Below are 20,501 nucleotides of genomic sequence, written 5' to 3'. Positions count from 1 at the left end.
ATAGAAAAGCTAAAATGCGGAGAAGGAAAGGATCTCCTCGTGATCCAAATTATACAAGCTTATGCAAGTTTTAGCGATTTTTGGAACACTTTGGTAAGGTCAGTAGGTTGACGGATTGATGCAAGCAAGAGATATGCAGCTAAATATGAAATGCTATTTACTTTCTAACCAGGTTTCTACACTTTTACTCACCTAAAAACTGGGTGGCCTGCTAAAATTCTGATTTATATTCCAAAATGTATCTTTTGATTTCAATCCAAAATATCTTTATTGTTTAGTAAAAACAACAGAATTAGCCTTGCGGTCCCAATAAGTCTACAGGGGACTGTATATAATGCCAATCAATGTGATCATATTTCTCATTATAAACGTTTTCCATAAGATTAGGCCCTATGCAGTTAAGGAATAGGAGGTAGACCTCAAAACCTTTAAATAAGGTTTTCTCCCTTTCCACTTTTAATGCGCATATCATCACCTCAGAACTACAAAAAATGTGTTACCTTAAGCTGTCACACACATTCTAACTCAATTTGGCTGTATTTGAACATAGAAAAGTGTGTGTGTTTTATGCTGTACGGTGCCGCGTTATGTCATCTGTTGAATTTCCTCTTACACGCTTGTTAAATCGCACTTTGCCTGGAGAGTGTTTGTCTTCTTTGTGGTTCTGCATTACTGACTACTTCCATGAAAATATTTAACAAACACCGCCATCAAATCCCGAATTCTCGAGGAGCTAAATGTTCCGCAGCACACCAAACGTGCTGCTTGAGGGCTGTTTAAATATTTACCCCGGATTTCATTTCCTGCACAGACCTCCCTTCATCCCTCCCCTCGACGCCACCTTTAATGTGCTTGTTCCGCCGATATCTTCGACCGTGTGCTTTTCAGCCATTTCGCAGAAGAGCGGCGGATCGGCTCGCCCTGCGAGCGCATGTGTGTAATCGTATTTCCCTACGAATTTAATTAGCGGGGTGTTACGGCGTGATGAAGAGGCTCCTGTTTTAACGCGAAGTAGCGATGGAGGTCACTAGTGTGGTTTGTCGATGCCGATGCTGCTGTCGTGATTGTGGATGTATAAACAGAATGAACTGAATTTTCTATTTGCTTTTTTAAGGTAGGGAATTTTGCGAGGGTTTTAATTTCACCGATGACTGATCAGTGTGAGCGTTAAAATGGAAGTCTTTAACCACAGTTTTACATGCCGCAGACATTCTTTTGAGAAGCCGAGAATCAAGTCATATGTGCGAGGAAGAAAACGCAATGAGAAAGTGAGGAAAAACGAAAATGGAATTGCAAAAATGTTCATCAGAAATAAATGTATATACGTGTGTGTGTATATATACATACATTAATATATCATACATGCATACATATACACACACACATATACACAGCAAAAAGTTTATTGGAAAAAGTCAAATTTACACCAAATGTAAGATAGAAACCAAATAGAGCACGGTTATTCGATACTACGCTACATTTTGTATTACCTCAATATATATCTTCAAATCTTGAAATGTGTCTATAAAAGAAATACAAAATTTAAAAGACTCATCTCTGAAATCCCTTGATCAACCACAAATGGTGGAATGCCCCATACTGTGAATAATTCTGCTTTCCCACAATCACAATCACCAATGTTCAAACTAATCACAGAAAGGTATGCGGAATATTTTGCTACGAAAGCGCGAAACAAATTCGGCTACAAATAATCGTTTCCCACGCTAATCCTCGCACCAGTGCCGCGTTACAAGTTTAATGATGCGTGCGAAATCAAAAGCGCGTACCTGCTTCGGAGTAAAAAAGCGACTGTTCCCGTCTCCTGCGATACTGAAAAGGGTTGCCCTTCGGAAAGACAGTGTGTGGCGGGGAGTTAACAGGAGCTAATGAGCTCGCTCGAAAATCAGTGCGGCGAGGTGTTCACTTTCTAATGAGCCACGGCCGCGCTAATCCAGCAGCTAAAAAGCCCTTTAATTGCCATCATTTACAAGCATTAAACCAACATGCTCCGGATAAGCTCACTGCACACATCCTAAATGTATTTACACAGAGAGAGAGAGAGAGTCACCCCTCTCTTTCTCTCTCTCCCTTCCTCCCTCTCTCTCTCTCTCTCTCTCTCTCTCTCTCTCTCCCCTGCTCTTTCTCTCTGCCAGACACTTTGATTTAAAGATTACTCTTCCCACAGAGATATCAAAGTCAAAAGCGCGTACGCTGCAAAGCCAGCGCTCCCTGTGAAGTCTCTCTCCACCTCTCTCTCGCTGACAGAAGCAGTTAGATATCAGTGAGTGAGCCGAAGCAAATCTGTTGACTTTACTAAGAGTAAAGACTCCTTTAGCCAGCAAACTCCACAGGACAAAGACGGATATCTGTGAAACGTTTCTCACGTCACCTGCCACGTTTTTTTTTTTTTTTTAGTTTGTTCACAGAGGTACCGTTTCATTAACCTTGTTTAAAAACAAAGAGGATAAAAAAAAAGAAGGAAGGATGGTTCTCTTCCTCATAGAAAAAGGACGAGCAAGATAAATTCTTTCTTTCAATAGAAAGAGGTTCAGCTCTTATTAGGGCCACACAAAGGAATGAATGAAGAACCAAAGGCAAGATTCTGAGACGTGAAAGCCGGGGTCACGTTAAGGTCCTGACCCTCGACTTGACCTCTGAGCACTGTTTGAAAACCACTCAAGAGCCTTATTGTGACAGAGTCCTGCTGCTGGGAGAGACAGACAGAAAAAAAAAAAAAGGAAAAAGAAAAAGTGAAAACTCACCACCCTGGAAAATGTGAGCGGCGTCCTGCATTGCTGTCGTGATCAGAGAGAAGTGGCGGTACAGCGGGTAACACAGCACCCTGCGGCCGAACGACACTAGCACCTCGTGTAGCGTGTGATACGTCTGAAACATACAAACACACACATTTTTCTTCTTACCCCTTGACTGACACCATTATTAATACTATGACGCCTTCATAATCTACGTTCTTTTCCTTTTTTTTGTATAAATAAAACCTACAGTTTTTGTGCATAAGTACCTTTTCCTAATGAGGCCAAGCTGAACAGCTCAAAAAGAGCAAATCTCTTAGACATTCTTATCCTCGTACTTATCTCACAATTACAAGAACATTTTATCCAAATGCCCACACATACTACACTTCCATCCACTTACCTACAGCTCATCATTAAGCTGCGCTGGTCAATAAAATCTGGTCGCAGTTTTTTCAACGAGCCCCTCGCTTCCCCTCTCTCTCTCTGGTTGCACTGAACACTTTCCTCGTAACTGCAGCGATTAGTGCTCTAATTACTCCTAACGACTCGGCGTTTTATTGAAGGGGTAAACACAAGAGCCACTCTTAAACACCTTTTGACGGCTTCGAATCGTCCCAGCTTAAAAATCGGAGATCAGCCGTGATGCTAGACACGGGAAAATAAAGCACGTGGGGAAAAAAATTCTTTCACACACACACACACACACACACACATCCCAAAACCTCCCGGATCTCTTCTTTCAGTGGCTTGTTAAGAATGCACCCCGAGTCAATGCAGCGTGTCATCGTAGCTCATGTGCTCCCCCGGGCTATAAAACAGCGGTGTAAATAAACCAGAGGCGGGGGGCAGAGCCGAGCAAGACTCTTAGGAGACAACATTAGTCAGGCAGAGTGGAGAGAGAGAGAGAGAGAGAGAGAGAGAGAGAGAGAGAGAGAGAGAGAGGAATGGGGAGAAAAAGAGATGGAGATGCAGAGGGCAGTTCCTTGACAGCCGGAGGAAGAGAGAGAAATTGAGGGAGCAATAAACTAAGAGATAGATGGGTAGTCGATCAGATAAGGCTGGCAATACAGCAAGATGAGGAAAGAGATACCAAAGGATGGAGAGATCGAGAGCGAGAAAAGGAGACATAGCATTGTGTGTGTGTGTGTGTGTGTGTTTTGGATGCAGCTGGAGGATGTCATTAGCTGGTCTTTATAATCAGCGTGTTGCCTCTGTACTGAGAGGAGGTTTAGGTTACTCTCCCTTATTGTCACACTCGTGTGCAAATGTGTAGGATTAAGAGCTGCTGCCGCCCTCGCTCACAGGCAGGAAACACACACCAGCGCACCTGCCCACACACACACAAACACACACACATACACGCTCACACAAGTCTTTGTATTCCTCCACACACGGTAATACTGGCACCTTTTAGTTCAGGGCCTCTTTGAAACGCATGAAATGACCAAAAGTGTGTGGAGACCGGACCATCTCCAAATTGTTGGTAAGAAAGTTGGAAGTACGCAACTGTCTACAACGTTGTAGTATTAAGATTTCCCTTCATTTCCACCCAGAAACCCAAATTCCAGCACGGCAATGCTCCTGTGCGCAAAGCGAGCTTAATGAAGACATGACTTGGCCATCAACAGAGCTTGCAACAGGATGACTGGATAGCAAGATGGCTCTGACAATGTCGATCGCAAAGGGGCTAATCGTTTAGAATTGTTTAGACGTTTTTTTTTTATTTGAATTTGATATGTGATGTGATCACAAGACTTAACCATGAGCCATAAATCTGCGGACTTTTGACTCAAATAGTGGTGGGCCTTCAGTGTGGACTTTGCCTGACTTTATCCACCTCTTAATACCACCACTATCACGTCGTACTATAACAACAAGTGGCATTACAGAGAGAGACATTTCATATATGGAGGGTGAATACCATTTTACTAAAGCAAGAAACCAAGTTAACTCCAAACCTCTACACTACCACTGCAACTGTGCTCCTACATCATCTGGAGCAGTTCAGAATCGATATTTGTCTAATACCATGACAAAAACATTTAAAAATTTTATAAAATACAACCTACTTACCAGAGATGCATACTCATAATTTGCAGCGCTCCTCAGAGTCTGTAAGGTACGTGGTACGGCTGAGAAAGCTAGCTAGCTTCGGGGTTGGCCGACCTCCTCACAATGTCTAGCTTTTCTTCAAAATGTACTTATAAGTATGTCCGAGACCAAATCAATTTCTCTTTCTCTGTAGACATAAAAAAGTCTAACTTGGATGTATTAACGTGTGCAGAGCTACAGATGTGTTTTGCCAGTCGAACTTGGCTGTAACAGTTTCCCTCTGACCAACCAATCAGAGGACGGAAAAATGCTGGCGCTATTCTGGGCCAGCTAGCTGTGAGACGAATATGATATCTCATTGGTTAAAGAGATAGAGCTATTTAATTAGGAGACTATGGTTAAAAAAACCTGCAGTACAGATTTTGAAGGCCCTGGGCAGATTAGATTGACATGGCAGCACATAGAGGCTGAAATCTGATTGGACAAAAAAAAAAAATCCAACATCTTTACACGTACTGGAAGCAGTGCAGCCAAGAGAAACGCTACGAAATTAAGAGAATAAACAGTTTTGAATAAATTAATACAATTTCATGAAACAAATATTAGAATTTAGGTTGTAAATGTAGGTCAGTGCTTCTGATAGTGTTTAGGCCAGCAGAGAAGGATTTGGTTAACCTGAACTCCTGCCACTGCATTTAAGAAAAGACTTGGGAGTCGACTTTGACATCACTTGGATTGTGCTTGAATGCTATGACTTAGAAAGATTTTTCGAACCAGAAATTGAACGATACATTTTTGCGATTTGATCTCCAAAGCAAGCCTACAAGCTACCAGCCTGCTAATAAACTTTCACTACACAAATATAATGCTCACTCCTCAACGGCAGAGGCATTCTGTGGAAGTCACGTATCTCTACAATAGTAGCAATCACTTTATGATGGTGCTGTTTGCAGCCATAAAGTGTTGCAACGTGTAGAACGTGTAGTTAAAAAATATCTGGCATAAACTTGGCAAATCCCAAAGCAAAGCCATATTAACTCAAGATAGATGGGTTCAGTCGACACCTCATCTGATGTGAGACGAAACTAAAATATTCAGTTAGTTAGGCATCTTTCGAATACAGAAAAAATGAACACCAATTTTAAAAGCCTGCATGATTTGTGTACATTTGCTACACTAACTCTTACTCTGGCTCTAAATGATTTAAAACCGCATTATGACATGTTTAGGATTCAAAGCTTAACTTGGCAACAAGACATGAATGCCAAGAGGTACTTTTCAACTTGCTCCCACATCTGGAAACCAGTGTTTGGTAGGAAAAGAACATGTACTCAAAAATGTGCATGGAAAAGATTTTTTTGTGGGTTCGAGGCTACATAAGGCCATCTCCAGGCTTTTCTTATCTATGATTCCTCTTCTGGTGTAATCATGAAGGGAACAGCCTTAGTCACTCCATCTGTCTGCCTGTCAGGTACAAACACACACCTGCTCCAATTCCTAAAACACACACACACACACACACACACACACACACACACACACACACACACACACACACCACTGCCACTACTCACCTTTCAATCTCAAGGGGCCTTACATACCCTTACACATGGCCAAAAATAGTTTTTACTCAATAACATCTGGAAGCACTCCAGGAACAGAATCACTATGTGGTGTGTGTGTGTGTGTGTGTGTGTGTGTATATATATATATATATATATATATATATATATATATATATATATATATATATATATATATATACATACACACACACACACACACACACACACACACACACACACACACACACAAATACACCCATACATACTTAATATATTATTATATATTATTATAAATTACTTTATAATAAAATTAATTTGCATTAACGTGTTATTGAGCTGTTAATTTTGACAGCCCAATATATATATAAAATCATTTATTAGGGGTGTAACGGTACAAGTATTCGCAACAAAATCTTTCATTACAATGCAGTACTTTTTACGTGATGAACACAGTTACAATCTGAGTTCCCTCTTTAACGTATTAAGTGGTGGCGCTATAAGAATTTCTCTTCAGAGGAGAAAATCCTGACAATTCCACAATATTAAATGAGTGAATGAATGAAGGATGGATGAAATGAAGACATTTGTTAAGGTATGCTGAAAAAAAGTCAACAGTTAAGTAGACATTCATCTTTTAAACATCTTTAAAATAAAATGTATATTAAATTTATAACACACATGCACACACGTACTTACATACACATCTGCATTACCCAAATAGGGGCTATCAAATGTAAACTATTAAATTTTTACCAATTGAATTGTATTTAATAAATTTGGTTTGTGCTAATTTCATTGATTACCTAATTTAATAAAAAATGTACTGCATTAATTAGTTTTTTCTATAAAATATTTTATATATTATTTAAGTAAGCAGGCATTTTTCTTTTTAATTGTTTTAAAAATTTTTATAATAATATTACAATGCGTTATTAAAAAACGTCAAGCACGTTTTATGTTTTGCATTTCTTCCCGCTAACCGTATCAAAACTGAACCGAACTGTGACTTAAAAACCAAGGTATGTACCAAACTGTGAATTTTGTACACACACATATATATATATATATATATATATATATATGTATATATGTGTGTGTGTGTGTGTGTGTGTGTGTGTGTGTGTGTATCTTGATAGCTGTTTAACCCTCTCTATAACTCACCTCACAAAATCGTATTTCTGAGTCACCTAAAAAAGGCAATTACTTGGCTTTGTGTGCTGAGCCTAGACTGTTCATCTAGTTGTTAGCACTTTCCATTCTTTATTCTGTGAAGGCTACAGATGCCACCCTGCTGCTTGTTTACAACAGCACCTCTACTCCAACAGAGAAGGCAGGGCTCACGTCTAACAGATGACATGAGAATCGTCTAATGAAGATACAAACCCAGGCAAATAACAGTGTTAGCTGCAAAGCGTATCACCTTCTAATTCTAATCCTATGTTAAATTGTCTGCAACTCATTATTTTCATGGCAACAGTGTTACCTAGAATTCTCGAACACACCATAAAAACAAAATTACATTTTTCTGGCTTCTACCATGTACAGGATCGGGAAGAACAGAGCTAGCGTGCTCCAAAACAACTACAAATCTGCCAATACGGATCGACAATTGAAGATATTCTGCACTTCAGCTTTTCATCAGATTTTCCGTCCAATTTGAAGGATTCCAGATTTGGAATTGTCCTGCCCCCACCATTATAAAGCACTGGCCACTTTTAAGCGAAAGAAATCATCATCCGCAAGCAGGAGTCATTAATGTGGCTGGTTGAATTCAGTTTGCTTACTATAAGTTGGTTAAAAAGGAAACAGCTCAAATTCATCCACTATGTATTTGTAAAGTATTTGTGACATGATTCCTTCACCATTTTGGGATGTTCCTGGCTGGAGTTTGCAGTATTATAACAATGATATTACAGCTCTGTGTGAAATCATGCCTTTGAAGATGGTCATTAAAACCAAGGCTTTTGGCATACAACTTTCCGAAAAGCCACAAATCTGGTCGTGCCATCATCCCACTGCTACACAGCCTGTTCACCCACCACTGTGTCACCAAGCGTGACTCAAACCCTCTCATCATCATTGCACTTGCGGGATCACGGACAACAGAACAGGAAACTCGGAGGAGGCGCACCCCCTCTTCGTTTTAAAACAAACAAAGAGATTGAACTTTATAATTCGTCAGAATGCACGTAAGATAAACAAATCTGCCTCCACTACTATCAAATGAACTAGAACTAGAGATCTTACCGGCTTTTTAAATTAATTTAACCAGTATTTCGAATCTTGTACATCTAATTAACGTGAGGATGTAATGTTCGCTCATGCTCAGTAACTGCCTGGTCAGGGCTGCAGAGGTAGAAAACTTGGGTTATCAGTTTACATTTTGGAAAACTAAACCAATGAAATCTTTTTTTTAAATATAATTAAGCATTAAGCTATAATTGAGACCAATTCCAAACTTGATCGATGTAGCTGAGGTTGAGGAACTGTCAGAATCCTCTGAGCATGCTAATGGAGCTGGCTTTTGTACCTCTGATCTGTTTTCAGTGTTTGCTAGCAGTAGAGTTTAAATATTCAATCAAGTAAGTCATTAAAATAAACATGCAAATAAACAACCTTTGAGATTAATTTCTCACACACATCAGATTTGAATACCAGTACAGACATTTGAGACACTAGCCAGATACAGATTGCACAAATAGTGCTAAATAGTGCTTTCTAAAATCCTGAATGTGTTTTTTTTTTCATACCTTTCCGTCTGCTGGATATCTCATGTTCCACTATCCTTTAAAGAAGACCCAGTTGGTTCAGACTTTGACATGGGTTTATTTTTTCTTCAAAAGGTAAAGTTGCTTTCTGATTGTCAACAGAGAGGCAGCTTGGCGATACTGGGGCTTCAACCAACAACCTTCTGATCAGTAACCCAGAGCATTAACCACTGAGCTACCACTTGTCCATTCTAACATCTTAAGCAGAACTGACTTGGTTTCACTAATTGAGAAAAACTTGTCACACATGGAAATAGGTGTTTCGAAGTGATATAAAAAGCAAAACAAATGAAATCATTAGTTGAAATTGGATTATTGTGAGCGCATATGATTTAGACTGGAAGACTAATTTGATTTCATTCAAACGGTGTGCCATTTGTCTAAAAAAGACATGGTAAGATTTTACCGCTATTTGAATGATATACAGTAATCCGCCGCTTTACCGCGGTTCGAATCTCGCGCCCCGGTTGGTTTATCGCGGAATTGCATTTCGTTTAGCTAGTTTTCCCGGTCTCTCGCGGATAGCACGATAGACCAAAAAACTTATAGGGAATTTTTTTTATGGAGTTGTATGTTGAAATAATGAAATGTATTAATAAAAATCTAATTTTTAATTATAAAATGAAGTAAAATGTTAATACAGTACAGTACTGTATACGTAAAATATCGCGGGTGGTTTTGGAACGTAAACACCGCGATAAACAAGGGATTACTGTATTAAAAAAAGCCTACGACAGTGCTGGCTCATTTGATTAGGGCTTTGGGCTACTTTGGGCTCACAATTGTGAGTTCCAATCATCACCATCAGTTGCTTGGCATGGCACGAGTATCAAGTCTCTAACGCATTCTACATTATTAGTGCCGCAGGTTCCAGGAAACTGCCTTACGCTGTATCGCTACAACTTTGTATAAACCTGACCGTCTCCCCTGCCCTCACTAATGCCGCTGTGAATGAGCATCAATCCTTACAGCCATGCCCTGAAATCTAGTGAAAAGCCTGCCAAGAGGATTGGACAGGTATGAATGTGCTGGTTAGGTGTAAATTTAAAAAAAAAAATGATGAAGCAGTTTTTGGTTATAGAACAAACAATAAAGATTTTCAGATTTTTAATGAGGACACCTTTTCTCTGGAGGCATGAAGAATTAAGAGTACTTTCAGACCATGAAAATGCCAGCGAGCAACTGAGTGTCCTTCTGCAATCAGGCAGGAGGTGCTGAAGCATTCAGAAGGATCAAAAAGTATTTGATCTACAGAGGCTTCAGTTTTCACACAGCGCAAACTCTCAGTAAAAAAAATCTGTTCACCGTGCACTCAGACATCTTTCACGGCAAATATGAATATCTTCAGATCCTCCGACCACTTTTAATATGAACACAAGCGGACCTGCTAGTGAAAATATTCAGTCAGCCATATCAAGAGACCTATGGGGGCCGGATTGAATAGTCTGGGAATATCAGAAAGGAGGTTTTTCACATAAAGTCTCATAAGAGAATGACAGGAAAAAAATTTAAACATCCAGCAAGCGTCAGTTCTGCTAGATGGAAATGCCATGTTAATAAGAAAGGTTAGACAAACTGGTTCGAAATGACCAAACCTTCAACCACACCAAGCATTAAACATGCTTTACAACCACGGTGCGCCAAAAAGCATCCCAGACCAAACAGTAGAAACCAATGCATTTCCTACTTAGGCCTTGAGTGGTGGCATAATTGAATCAACCCACCTCCAAATACCATCATGACGCCATGGCAATAGAAACCATCAATTTTATATAGAAACGCAGAATAACAGAAGTCTGGATAACAGACAGGAATCTGACTCAGTGAAAATGAATGCCATTACTAAAGCAAGAAAACCAATGAACACAATCCAACAAGTCTCCTTTTAGTTCAGCCACAGCTGCACCACATACATCGTCTATAGCAGAAACAATCAATCAATATTAACCTCAAAAAATGGAACTATAGTCCACCCTGGGTTTCAGTGCATTTTTTGTAGTGTGTGTGTGCATTTGTGCAAATTCTACAGGAAATAAAAACACAAAAGTATACACGTTTGTTGAAAGAGTTTGACCGACATTTCCTCTTAATTCCCAGCCTTTTTTTTCCCCCTCAATCCCGTCAATAACTAGGCTTGTAAGTATATCTGCGACCAAATCAATAATTTCTTCTCCTTCGTCAGTCATCGTGTAGCTAGAAATATTGTACATCTTTCAAATCTCTACATATTTTAGCATGCGCATTTTGCTACAGATGCACTTTGCTAGCTCTGACTAGTGCACTCTGACCATCCAATCGAAGGATATAAAAATGCTGACATCATCGTACGCCTGCTAGATGGCCCCGTGTCGCCAACTCGAATTCTGATTGGTTAAAGCAGCAGTTTCTTTGTCTTTTATTTAAAGTTACAGGCACCGCACGGTTACTTCTAAAGAGCTCAAGACAGATTTCATTGACCTTGGCAACACTTGATAGCTGAAATACTATAGCATACCATACCTCCAGCCAGCTTAATGTCCCACTGATTTTTCTGATAGTCCATGCTGACTCCACCTGCAAAACACAACATACTGTATTACACATGAGGCACAATCAATCAAAAGCGCACATGCTCTCAAACTGTCCACATCAAACATCTAATGTCATTTCCAGATTTCTTTTCGTAATGAGAGCAACACATTTGTACACCAAAGCATTCAACAAAGGGAACACTATAAGGAAATCGGAATAGTTTTCCTGCCTTTTGCAAGCGGAAACTACAGTGCAGATGTTAACGCGTACTGTGGGTCGTACATTCGGGATGCGTTCCAGCAGATCTGTTTACAGGAGCTGCGCTCTGGGTCTTCGCCGGAATTATAGCTTCGGCATTCCGCGATGCTTTTAAACGTGTGATTTAAAACTCATATCCGTGAAGAAATGACTATTTTCATACACTAACATATCTATTTTTATTGCTGGTATGGGACATCTGTTCAATGGCTCTTTATATCAAAATTGCTGTGTGGAATGAATTTTAAGATGACAAAAAAAAGCAAAAAAAAACATGGACTAATCTGACCAAGTCTGACAGCTTCGGATTTGTTTATATCATTTAACATTCGACATGTAACAAGTGTATGGAGGTACATTTATTTTTGAATGTACATTTAATGTCAAATATGCATGTCGATAAACAGAACAGAGTATAAACACTACTCAATATAGCAAGTTCTCAGCCTCACACATCTGAGACAATAGATTAGAGAACTGTGTATAACCTCGGCTGGTGCCCAGGATGACTTAACAAAACCACTGAATAAATACTAAGGCTTTCAATGCAGATATCATATTCGAGATCAAGAAATATTCTCACTTTATTCAAACAAAAATAAGTTACTTTGGTCAAAGAGGTGATCTGAGTATATTGTGAACAGTGTTGTGCTAGTTACTAAGAAATAGTAACTAGATACAGTTACTTCATTCAAAAAGTAAATCAATTACTTACACCAAAAAGTAATGCATTACTGTTAAAAGTAACTTTTTAGTTACTTTTTTTTAAGAACGTTCTTTAATGTTCCTATTAATGCCCTTTTATGCGTTATAGTCTATACAAACACAAAACTGACTTAAACACATAGTAATTTTTAAACACTATTTTATTAAAGTCAGACCAGCACAAACTGAATATATCACTAGGATTTCTGAAATAAATAACAAAACAAGCTGAATAATATATTCACAATCAAAAACTAAAGTGGCTTCTGCATCATAAAAGCTGTTGTGTTGAGCTCTTAAAAATGTTCCTTTCACAGCTTAAGTATGAAAACGATCAACAATGTACAATAACACCGGGTTAGCTTCTAGCTTCATCGAGGCGTGGAGTTTCTGGAGGAGCTTCGACAGATTGGAGTTGCTCCTATAGCAGTAGATACGACCTTCGTTTGACTAAAAAGTTTTTTCGATACGACAACTTACATTTGACTAAAAAGTTTTTTCTTTATACTCAATTAAAAGAAATAATGAGCATATTTCCACTTTGAGAAACTCGTCTTGCTCTCGCCTCGCCTCGACTCGCCATTACTGCCGCACAGACCTGAATAAACAGAGACACGCCCACAGTGCGTCTTCTTCGTGTTTACAGTGGTTCATTCACCAATCCTACAATGCGTCGCTGCTGTAAACAGGTTAGACTGTAGGATACACTTCAGCCAAAATTCATTCATTTAAAAAAGTAACGGACATCGCACCATACGGTAATGGTAACGGAGTTACTTTATTAAAAAAACGTTACAGTATTAGTTACTGTCAAAAGTAACTACGTTACAGTAACATGTTATTGCCCAACACTGATTGTGAATATCGTTTAGTGAACAGTTGATTACCTCCGTAATGATTAAACTACAATAAATGGACATTTGATGGCACATATATGAGTTCCCTTCTAAATCTGGTTTCTCTCAAGGTTTCTTACTCAGACAATCTCAATGAGCTGCTACTGACTTGCTTAGTGAGGAAAAAAAATAGGGACTAATTTATAATGCTAAAAATTTATATTCACAATCTACTTAATTCTATAAAGCTGCTTTTGGGCCAATGTCCATTGTTAAAAGTGCTTTCAATTTTAAATTGATAGCAATTGCACATGCTTTTGGTTTTAGCTTGCTTACTGTCATAATATCAAATAACAGAGAAATATGAAAGCGTTGCACAATAATAGAGAAAACAACCTTTGGAAGGTGAATTCTACTGACCTAATCAATGCTAAGATGCCTCTAAAAGCTAAGGACCTGTATTATATTCGAAGGTTTTCATTTGGACACCCCGTTGTCTCCCGAAATGTGTTTTGGCTGCTTACAGAGATTTGATTCATCAAATGCGGTGCAATTGTGTCTCTCCTACTGAGGTAAAGTTTTTCATATGCAGATATTTGGTCATTTCCATTCAGCAGACCATGAACGGCACGGCACGGCAAACTGTTTTTCACACCACTGTACGTGGTTTGAATATGAAATCTCTTTCTGCTCATTCAGCCACTTCATCGTCGTTGAAACATTAAGGACTTCTACAACTAAATTGCAGCAAAGTTAAAATAAAATACATTTTTGAAAATCAGCACCCGCCTGATTCCTCTAGACAATAATGATACGATATCATCAAGTTAACCCCAAACTAGCTCTAAAGTATATAAAATAAACACCTTCTGGGTATAATTAACCTTTTTTTTTTTTTTTTTTTTACAGAACACATACTGGATTTTTGACTATGAACATTTGCTAACATGCCATTTAATAGAAATATAGATCATTGTAATGTGATCCATGTAAGGTAAGAGAAAAGGTTGAATATTGAGCCATTACATCGTATATAAATTGTCTGTTTATCCTATTCTGCTAGGATATTTTCCACAGGTTTGACACTATTGCTTCAAAACATAAAATCCCACTAAAAAATATATGACACTTTAGAATTTGGACACTTTATGTTTTCCTGATCTCTTTTGTGTTGTGCTTATGCTGTCAAAATGGCTGTAATCACATCTCTGGTCTTTTATTAGGCTTGACACGGTAATCTCTCATGTTTTATCTCTAGCGAACGCACACACACGCATGCACAGTGTTTGTCTGATTTAGCTTCTGTCTGTGAAGATATACACCATACAACTACAACTCAAGATCTTCACCCCTTATGCAACATTCCACCATATCAGCAGCTGGTGGTACAATGCGATTCCGGACTCACGTTGTGTTCTCCTTCTGTAGTGCGCACATCGTAGATGTAAGCCAGGATGATGTCCACTAGACTGAGCCAGACATGGTACCGGCTCGCCTTGTCCAGCGCAAAGGAACGATTTGTGAACTTTCTCATCTGTTCTTTTTCTTCGTCGGTGAAACTCACAACTGCGGAGAAAAAGGTGGAAATCGGACCAAATCAATGCATTTACATTGCAAGAACGCCACATGCATCTCAGCAACTTACAGGGCATTTTGGAACATTACGGTGTAAAAGTTGAGTCTGCTTGCAAACGAGCACAACCAGAAATCCTAGATTTCCATAAGGAGTCATACAAGTTAAACACTGAAGCTCAAAATTATTAAACGGCGATGCAAATGACTATTTTTCTTGTGGCCCTGAAGTCAATTTGACCCACTGAATATTTTTAATGAAAGAAAAATTCTAGTACCCGAACTAATTTAGTAGGAACACACCAACATCTGGACATTCATGTAATTGTATAGTCATTTTACCCACAGGCTCAACCAAATTGGACAAAACTGAAGAGAGAGAGAGAGAGAGAGAGAGAGAGAGAGAGAGAGAGAGAGAGAGAGAGAGAGAGAGAATGAGAGTTCTCATAATAGCCTCAGATTCCTGTGCGTGTCTGAATGAAATGAAACTCGATGGGGTGAAACTTCTTAAAAAGAAATGCTTTTCTAATTATCACGGTTGTAAAGAGTGCTTATTTGAGTTGCTATATGTTCAATGCCAGTTCAAGCCATCCAGTGTGGCCATTCTCCTTTAACAAGGTGTTTCCAACCAAAGAACTATGGTCAGCCAATGTTTTAGGTTTTACGCACCGTTCTGTGTATACAGTAATCCCCTGTTTATCGCGGACGCCACCCCAAAAATGCTATTTAATGTATACAGTACTGTACTGTATTAACATTTTACTTCATTTTATAATGAATAACCATATTTTTATTCATAAATTTCATTATTTCAATATAAAACGCCATAAAAACAATTCCCTATACGTTTTTTTGTCTATCGTATTATGTGAGAGAGCCCGGGAAAATCAGCAAAACAAATGAGTTATGTGGCAAACGCAATTCCGCGATAAAGAGGGGGATTACTGTACTCTAAATATGAAGTGTTGTATGAACACCAGGAGGTCGGCTGCTTCTGAAAACAGCTGTTCTGTGTGTTCATTAACTTAAGCCCTGGACTTTGGACTGGACCATTGTGCTGCTGCTACACGATCGGCTGATTAAATAACAGCATTAATGTTCAGGCATACAGGTGTTCCTTACTCAGAACAATTCGTTTTGACCTGAAACTCACTGGCCGTCATGAAAACCTTTAGTTTAGTTGAATACAAAAACAGCACGATTAATTCTACAAATCATTTAACTCGACACAAATCAAAAATATAAAAACAGACTAAATGTGAACAATGTTCTAGCAGAGGTCAGTTTCATATATGTTACAGATTCGTCACTGGAATTAAATGCAAGGGAGTTAGAATGCTAGAATGTTCAGAATTGATGTCATTTCATCATGTGTGTGATGACGTAACCCTTTGGAAAAAAGTATGGCAAAGACACCCAATGGAAGCACAAATTCGGGTATGTAGGAGGGTTAAACTGTACTCGGTGTACAAAAAAATACTTGTATATTTATACTTGGTTTTTGCATGCAGGAGGCAAGTATCATTGGAAACAAATAAAACCATGAAACCTTACAAAAAAATACACAATAATACTAAAAATAAATAAATCTTGGAAAACATTGCATTGTTTAAAAGCTTTACTCAGGTAATATTACAACTGAAGCAATTATCACACTACACCTTCTTGCTCCTCTGGCACAAGTTTTGTATACCGCCCATGGTCCAAAGTGCAAGTTTGGTGAACTCTAGTATGACTTGTAGCCCTGAATTTGACCCACTGATTATATAAGAGAGAAATACACTAACTGGCCAAATGATTAGAAACACAAACACTTGCACATCCATGGAATTGTCTATGCAGCCAATCATATTATGCACAAGCTCTACTAAACTGGGCCGACAGATTAAAGAGATAGATGGATGGAGGGAGGGGAGAGAGAGAGAGAGAGAGAGAGAGAGAGAGAGAAAGAGAGTGAAGAGAGAGAGTGAGTGAAAAAGAGAAAGCACTTGGTCCTTTTTAGTAAGTTTCAGTGAGATTGCACTCATAATAGCCTCAAATTCCTGGTGTTGTCTGACAGGTCTAAAACTCGATGGGGTCTTCTGCTCTTGTGTGTTCTGCGACGCGTTTCTACTCAACACAGTTGTAAAGAGTGATTGTTGTAAAGAGTTACTATAATCTTCCTGTCGGTTTAAGCAAGCCACTCTGGCCAGTTTCCTTTTCGCATACCCCTGTGTTCCAAAGTTTAGTGAACTCTGGCTTTTTGCGAGTTCATATACCCTGAAAACAAGTGTTTGATGTCGATATCGTGATTGATGTCACAGTGTGACAAGATGAGGAAACACTGAATATAGCGGTGTCACAGTGTTATATAACAGCTTGAAAATATTCGAAAATCAAGGTTTTTGGTTTTACACCATTCTGTGTGTACAGTAATCCCCTGTTTATCGCGGACGCCACCCCAAAAATGCTATTTTATGTTTACAGTACTGTAACTTTACTCTTACCTGATTAAATGTACAGAAAAACAACCCTTGTTAAAAACTCTCTTTCAAGTACATATTAAAAATGTATAATGCCATGATTTTTTTTTTATCTTCTATTCGCAACACCGGTGTGTTCTCCCTTTGTATTTTTCTTCTTTACAGACATTCAATCAAATTCCCATCAATGTCAGATGAAACTGCACCTTTGAGCAAAAGCCAGAACACACCACCTGAGACCTAGTCCTTTTTTTATTTATTTATTTATTTATTTTTTTAATTACAACCGCTGCAAACAACGGACAATGCGGAGTCGAGTTACTCATGTAGAGTATGATCAGCATCAGTGTTCATGTTGGCTTGATTTACAAACAATTCATAAAAAAAAGTAACTTTTAATTAACTGTTTAATTAAAAATCATCATTGGGTGGGCTTTCTAGCTAATTTTGCGTTGCTGTTGTATGTTTAATAACTAGCCAAATTTCAGGTTAAGTAGAATAACCAGCAAACATGAAGAAATAAATGAAGAAATAAAACCAAATGCCCGCACTGTTAATCATTTACTCACTCAAGTAGACTTTTAGCGTTACACTTTGACACCCAATTCTTTCTCCAACTACTTTTCCCAGACAGTGGGCAGCCTTTCTTCATTCGCAATCGATACAGTACATCACTATCAACACGCCTGCTGATTATACCCACTTCGTCTTGCTTGGTATCTCTCGTGCGCTTGTATTCCCTGCACCTCACGACAAATGACGAGCATGAAATTGCAGGGTGCGAGTGTTTTGTCGGGGTTCCTGACTCCTAACAGACGACTGTTCAAGACGGAAAAAAAATGCACGCTGTGAAAATGGAATGTCTGTTGACGGCCTCCTGACGTCCCACACTTCACCTAGCTGAAGAGCGCTCATTTACATATCGTGTGGGAGAAACAAGATCCGAGCACAACACAATGCACACGAAATGCTGAAACTAACTATAGTACCAAGATGTAGAAAAACAAACAGATCGAATGAGAGAGAGAGAGAGAGAGAGAGAGAGAGAGAGAGAGAGAGCAAGAAAGATTGTTTCATTTGTTATCCTGATCGGATTTTTCGTACAAGGTATACATAGGTCTTTGGCTAGACACAAAGGCAAAAAGATTTTAAGTGGGTGTTAAGTGGAAAATGTTTCTTTTTCCTAATAAATAATGCTGCTGTAATGAACAATAGAAGCACTGATATGAAGCTATAAAACTCTTCAGTAGGGCAAAGGCAATATTAAGCTTGTAACATAAATTAATATGTTTGAATCCAATATATGAAAGTGAGCAAGTCTGTTTAATTGATGTTTTATTTTTTCTTCCCAGTTTTGGGCTCGAACCCCCCTATGCTTTCTCCATCTGTCCCCCAATAAAATAAAGAGTTTGGACGGCGCTGCGACAGGCAGAATTTGATCCCCTTTCTCAAACTCGCTTCGACGCACACATATTGTGCGAGGAAAGATGGATGACTGTTCTGGTGCGAGCGCAAAACAAAACACACGCATACACGAGAGAGAAGTTGGACTCCGTAAGGTGAGTTTATTGCTTAGAGATGGATCACTGCAAATGTTTAATGTGTGCAGCTGAAGTAAGTGCACGGAGAGGGGATTAATGAGTTTGACTGATGGGTAGGGGGGGTGGGGAGAGAGAGAGAGAGAGAGAGAGAGAGAGAGAGAGAGAGAGAGAGAGAGAAAAAGAGCGCAGCTGAAAGTGATCATCTGTCTGGCAGTAGAATAGGAGTACAAGCTTCCCCATTACAGAGCCCTTGGTATACACAACTGATCTGGGATCTGGAGGCACGCACGCACGCACACACACACACACACACACACACACACACACACACACACACACACACACACACACTTCAAACGAGGCTGCTGGCTGCAGCTGGGTCTTGGCTTGGCCAGGAGCTGCTGGATTCCTGCAACATGATGACAGGAGCTCTCACTCACGCTCTCTCACTTTCACTCTCGCAATCCGAGGCCGAGCCTTTGTACGAAAAGAAAATGATAAATGTCTGACTAGGATTCCCGAGTCTAAAAGACAGGCTGGTGTAAATATACACTCTACTCCAGACACTTGCTAAAGACTATGAATACATCATTGTAATCTTTTTTTAATTACCACATAATTTAGGATATCCTTTAAGAAGACAATACGACACGAAACGAACCGTCATGGTTGACATTATTTGCCTGAGAATGATTCTGCCACATTGAAAAATCTGGTTTTGTTAGCCAAATGGACTCAGGGCACTTGACTGGACTTGACTAGACTGTTCTGAACTTCGAGTTGAACTCGTACAGACACACCTGAAGCATCCTGGAGTATACGCCATACATGGAACTCATGAGCTGCCGCGCTGATCTCGCAAAACTGCAAGATTGCATTTAGAAAGGATACAGACATAACATGCATCTCGCTACATATGGCAGCAGTGCTTATAATTACAGGTAGTCCTCTACTTACGATGGAGATACGTTACGACGACCCCATCGTAAGTTAAAGATGGTGCTATGACTGTGACGAGTCTTTCCTGCTTCATGCTGATTTACAAATTGTATTTTCTTCTCTAAACTGATGGCTTTCCTCTTCTTTTTTCACTACAAGCAGGAGACATACTTGGGCACTTGGAAGACATGATTTTATCACTAAAATTGCTGTTTGAAACCATTTGAAACAGAAAAGAAAAATCCACACTGAGACAACTTTCCTCCGTTTGACCGCTATTGAGAGTGGAGCATTTACAGGGCAAGAGATACGCTCATCCCAGCTGTGCGCGTCCGAGGTGTCGTACATCGTTTAGGTCCACTGTTGCTTGATTAGCTTTATATAATATATATATATATATATGTATACAGTGCCTTGCGAAAGTATTCCGCCCCCTTGAACTTTGCGACCTTTTGCCACATTTTAGGCTTCAAACATAAAGATATAAAACTGTAATTTTTGTGAAGAATCAACAAGTGGGACACAATCATGAAGTG

The 20,501-nt window shown here is 39.2% G+C and overlaps 1 protein-coding gene across 1 annotated transcript in view; it reads right to left on the bottom strand.

Annotated features, from left to right (window-relative positions):
- The window catches only part of shq1 (SHQ1, H/ACA ribonucleoprotein assembly factor), a 67,526-nt gene that overhangs the window by 16,020 nt on the left and 31,005 nt on the right, over positions 1-20,501 (bottom strand). Inside the window, exons 8-10 of the mRNA XM_046834633.1 lie at positions 14,860-15,017; positions 11,641-11,694; positions 2,763-2,886 (exon numbers count right to left, since the gene is read on the bottom strand). Of these exons, the coding sequence (XP_046690589.1) occupies positions 2,763-2,886; positions 11,641-11,694; positions 14,860-15,017 (336 nt within the window). The remainder of the gene's footprint in view (positions 1-2,762; positions 2,887-11,640; positions 11,695-14,859; positions 15,018-20,501) is intronic.

The sequence above is a fragment of the Silurus meridionalis genome, chromosome 1 (genome assembly GCF_014805685.1).
Source record: "Silurus meridionalis isolate SWU-2019-XX chromosome 1, ASM1480568v1, whole genome shotgun sequence".
Classification (NCBI taxonomy): domain Eukaryota; kingdom Metazoa; phylum Chordata; class Actinopteri; order Siluriformes; family Siluridae; genus Silurus; species Silurus meridionalis.
The sequence above is the reverse complement of the archived record's forward strand: the minus strand, read 5'-3'. Positions and strand labels throughout refer to the sequence as shown.